The 5160-nt window shown below is 42.8% G+C and overlaps 2 protein-coding genes across 2 annotated transcripts in view; one reads left to right on the top strand and one right to left on the bottom strand.

Moving 5' to 3' along the window:
- LOC104941838 (ephrin receptor 1-like) overlaps positions 1–5160 on the bottom strand; it is a 50884-nt gene that overhangs the window by 12393 nt on the left and 33331 nt on the right. The window lies entirely within an intron of this gene.
- Positions 4089–5160, top strand: part of LOC104941830 (voltage-gated potassium channel subunit beta-3-like) — a 24551-nt gene continuing 23479 nt past the window's right edge. Inside the window, exon 1 of the mRNA XM_010766968.1 lies at positions 4089–4393. Within this exon, the coding sequence (XP_010765270.1) occupies positions 4104–4393 (290 nt within the window). The 5' untranslated portion in view covers positions 4089–4103. The remainder of the gene's footprint in view (positions 4394–5160) is intronic.

Below are 5160 nucleotides of genomic sequence, written 5' to 3'. Positions count from 1 at the left end.
TTTGTACGTGGGAGTTTGGTTATTGGTATGGTATACGGTTATAGCTTTTTTGTAACTTTGAACATATAAATATACAAAAAGGCCTAAGTAAAATACAGCACGTGCACACATGTCCGAGACTTAGTCGACGCCGCGCACAGAGGGAGGGAGAGGGAGGAGTGTGTGGGGGAGGGCTCGAACTGTACTGGTCCGTCTCTGGGTTAGCGGTCCCCGTCTTTCGCAACTACGCCGTTGCGTGAGGCGGCACACTGTGTGGCCGCCCGCACGGCGGAGACGGCGTAGTTCGAAGGACGGGGTAGAGTGAAACTAGCCACCAACTTCGCAGTGCTAAAGCGGCTGTGAGCGTAACACCCTCGTTTCCGCATTCGAAGAAGGGGCGCTTTGAATTTTATACAGAGTGTACTTTATCCGAAAGATTTATTTGAAACTGTAAAAAATTTTATCTATTGGGTAGAGGTAGTACAAGAATAAAGACGCCATCATCAATCTAATTGACTCGCGATAGGTGATTACCCGTCCGTTCAACATTGGTTATACTGTTTTTGGGTGGTAGGTAGTTGTTACCGTGTTTTTTTGACCATGCACTCGTACGCGACGACCAATATTAATGGGCGACTGAATAGACAGGGTCAGGTCGCGGACCACGCAAGTGTTGTTGGTGGTATTTTTTTTTAGGAGTCCGGTCAGGGTAGCCCTTTCGGAGGGCCAGGAGGCTACCGGTCAGCCCGGACCTAAGCCTAAACTGGAGATTGTTCGTATCCTTCACCTCGCCTTTGTCGAGATATTTTCAGACGCCGTCGGGATTTAGTGGTCTTGGTTTAATTCGCCTGACATACCTTTTACGTAGTTGTCTGGAAGAGGTTTACTTTTGTGATTTGCGACAATATTAGTACGACGGCCAATTGTCTTAGTTCATCCCTTGTAAACTTCCGAACTTCGGGGAAAAAGTCGTTCTGTTTTATGTAGCCGGACTAGGAGAGGATTGCGAAATTATTTAGGGATAAGACTTTAGTTAGTGCAGGGAAGTTACATAACCGTGTTGGGACCATTCCAAACCAATCCTTTACTGAACCCAATCCGACATGAAATATCTGCCGCACGTAATATACGATTAAAAGTGCAAAGTCATAAAAGTGTGAAAACACGGACCGATGACAGGTGGTACAGAGGTCACGGAGGAATGTACCAGAGTTTGTCGAGGAAATAAGAAAAGTGACTGACCGGTCACGAGCGTCGTCGGAGTAAAGTGGGAGAAAGATCGTGTGGTCTGCGGGTCAGACGAGTACTAACCAGGGATTGCGAGCCGGCCGAGACAACACTAACAGTTGGTCGAGTTCTCTACAGGGCGGGGAATCGGGAGAGGGACGTTACACAAGCCTCTCGAGCGCGTTATTTCACGTTCACCAATTGTAGCTCATTACCAGTCTTAATAAGGAAAAACACAACTACAATCCGAGTTGATCTACTAATAAAGTTTTTTCTTTTGTTGTTAGACCAAGTAACAGAAATCCTTGTTTGTTGTTGGTGGTTTGGTGGGCCTTATGAAACAACTGGGTAATGAATGTGAACGATCTTCCACCCCATCCATTTCCGAACTCCTTGGCCCGGAGCTCTATGGAACAACAACTATAAGGTACCTTACGAGAATTCGTCAGGGCCTATCGTCGTACTTTAGAATTCACAAACTGTCTTTTTAGGTATTTTTGTTGTAAGATGAGTTAGACACTCTTCGGCAATCATGGTTTTATGATTATTTAAATGTATACAGTTCTGTTTCATATGGGTGTAGTCTCTCTCTTTATTTCCCCCTCAAAGTGCACCAGATTGATGCATTTAAGTCCAACATTTAAAAACAAATCTTACCGGTGGAGCATGCCTCCCGGACCCCCCTATAGGATTTGAGGTCCACCCCCAATTAAAATATGTTCACATGAATAGGTTCCTAAATAGATTTGCACATTTTTTTAAATAGTAACCCATCTCCATATGTTTATTTTTGGGTAGTAGATTTAAACAAGAGGGCTATATGGGCAGCCACGTTGTAAATGTTGACCAATAAATCCAGCAAAATGGCACAAAAAACTGGTAGTGGCCTGGCTGGGTGTATAATTCCCGGCTTGACTTATTGTCCCAGTCCGGCCCTGAATGAATCTGATAACCATTGGTGCATCAGTGTAATAAGGAGCTACTGGGTGAGAAAAACTGGAGCAAGGCAATGATCCTGAACAGTGCTGGCAAGATTTGTGATTGAAAGTAGTTCATTTCTGCCTCCATCGGCAGAAAACAAACACAAACAATTGAGCTCGCCACCCTCACACTGTATGTAAAAGGTGGTATATAAATATCCCCACACAGTGTTGTGCATGCAGTATATTCCCAAGTCACTATATGCTCAGACTGACTAAGTCTTTCTTTGCACAGTTATGCAACACTTTACTAAAACTAAACTGTTCTAACCCAGATATCAGTTATACAATGTTGACACACACAAATGCGAATATCTTTCCCTCTGCTCCTACGATAATCCCAATACATGGGAATGGTGGAAGTATATTTTTTCCCTCTGCTACTTTTCCCACAATAATCCCACCTCAGAGAGCTGGTGGAGGTCATCCAGCAACGTGTGAGGCTCGGAAACTCTTAGGGTTGTGTTTAACACCGAAGATCAAGACTGACCCTTGGGAGCCGCCAGTGTGACTGCGGTCAATGGAAAGAGCGATTATAGCAGCTTAATCCCAGATGATCTGTGCTATTAAAAGCTACTGCTGCAGAGGAAGGGCGGAAACACAGTTTAGGAATAGCGCCTGCATGGCGGCTGGAACATGTATGAAAATAAAGAGAAAAGAGTGACAGATGTGTGAATGGATTCTCAATCAGTCAATGAGCTTGATGCACTTCCAGTGATCCATTAAGTCATTGATAGTGTTTTCAAGCCAGACTTTGACCTACTGTCTACGTGTGTCGATGTGAGCAATTATTTACACTAATTTAAAAAAAACATGGCTGTTTTGATTGTTTTCTTTTAAAAAGAAAAAAACATCTGTTTGTTAATGGTGGAGTGAATGACTTGTTTTTTTTTAAATACTTTAATACTTGTTGCTATGCGGGCAGGAGATTAGAAGGTGGATTTGTTTGCATACACCCTTGAATATCAGTAATGCTCTCTATAAGCATCAGCGTGTGGCAGACGGCGAACTTCTGTGTGTCCATGTGGTCTCATGGCTGAGTTTATTTCCTTTAATTTAATTACATTTTAATACCCAGATGATATCCGATCCATTTTTATGAGCAGGACATCAGTTGAAGGACATTTTATTCCCCCCTCCAGTGGAAAGAGGTTCATACATTCTGTGCTATTTTATGCTTTGTGTGAACATCAGGCACTGGGGGGTTTGCACATTAACCCATGACCCCACAGTAAAGCCGGCCTGAAGCTGCTGCCAGGCTTTGGGAGGAAGCCACTGCGTTTCTGTTTGAGCCAACAGGATCTGAAGAGCAGTGACTGGTAGTTTTGATAGTCTGCAGATACACTTTTCAACTTTAGATGTAAGTAGAAAAAAAGATTCATTAATACTCAATAGAGAAGAAAAGGTCTGTGAGCTGAACTCTCACTGCCTCTGCTGCATCAGATTATATGGCAGCCACAGAAGTACAGATAAATCATCCGGGCTCTTAATCTGAACAAATGTAATCTGGTGGGGCTTCAACCACAAATCCCTCTTTTAAAAGATAAAGGGAGGAAGATGCTGATTGCTTTTCACATTCATTTTTGCTCCAAGAAGCACCTCACATCAGCAGGAGTCATTGTCTGTGACTGGGTGTTGCCGCTGAAATGTTGGGCATTGTTTTATTTTAGACTTCGACTCCACAAAGGAGCAATCAACACTTTTTGATACTAAAGTTCTTGTTTCCAGGTGTTTGATGTCTGACATCCTCGGGCCGGATGTTTGAAATCTTCATGAATCTCTATCAAAATAGCTCTGCCTTGTTGTTTTGTTTCTAACTCGGAAGCAGCTTTCTCCTAAAGTGGACGTGGCAGACAGAACTGAACAAAAGAGAGGAAGGATTTTCATCAGTTTGCTGCGCTTGGTACCAGAAAAACAATGTTTGCCAGCCGTGGTGGAGGAGGTAAAGGAGGGAAATACTCAGTGGAAGACCTCTATGGCATCAGTAAGAAGCCCAAGGCGTCGTCCTCCTCTGGGAGTATTGTGGCCAAATCTGGAGCCCGGAGCAGCAAGACCCCGGACCAGAGGAACGAGTCCGAGGCTCTGGCTTCTCAGATCCTGGAGGCGGCGCACAGGCTGGTGGAGCGCCGGCGCCTGGAGCTCTACCTGAGGGAGTGTGGCCTCTCGCTGGCCGAGTGCGAGGCCTCTCGCTCTGCCATGACATACAGGTGAGAGGGGAAGAGGCTCAAAGAAGCACAGGAAGTTATAAGATAAACCAACAATGCAATTTCATTTTTGAGCATAAAAAAAGAGGACAAAAGGATGTGGAAAAACGTTAGAACCCCAGACCCCCAGAAGTGTGGAATTCTTTGCCGAATGATTTAAAGAACATTTTTATGTTCAAGAAAATGTATAAAGAAAGCGTAATTAGACAGTATGAAGCTGACCTTTGATTGTGTTCTGGTTTTATGTTTCAGTATTTGTAAGCAACTGTGACTAAAAGAATATTACTTTTATTTGACTTTTTTATGGTTATTCACTTTAGACAACGACATAAATTTGCGGACAAAAAAAAAAGATCCGAGTGACCCCACCTTTATATTTAATTTTTTGCGTAAATAATATAAAAGGAAAAAAAAGATAAAAATACAACAATACTTAACACATAAGGTTTTCCTAGAACACCACACGGCTACAGACTGAAATTAAAAAATAACAAATCAAACCGAGGGCGTCCGAGATACGGCCACAAACAAAATATCATAATTTAGACAGACATACTTACGATTGTAATCTGCAAACACAAAATAACATAACAAATAAGGCTGTGTACCCGTCAATAAAATTGTGGTGTTTTACGATGTGAAATGTTTTGTCACGGATGTGAGATATGACTAACAAATAAAATAAATATCACTGTACCACCATTCCTCGTCCTAACCTCTTCTTGTAGAAAAATAAAGGGAAAAACAACATGGGGAGAATTTTTTTTTAT

Source organism: Notothenia coriiceps, unplaced genomic scaffold (assembly GCF_000735185.1).
Source record: "Notothenia coriiceps isolate Sejong01 unplaced genomic scaffold, NC01 NC01_scaffold00004047, whole genome shotgun sequence".
Classification (NCBI taxonomy): domain Eukaryota; kingdom Metazoa; phylum Chordata; class Actinopteri; order Perciformes; family Nototheniidae; genus Notothenia; species Notothenia coriiceps.
Note: the sequence above shows the minus strand (reverse complement) of the source record. Positions and strands in the feature narration are given on the sequence as shown.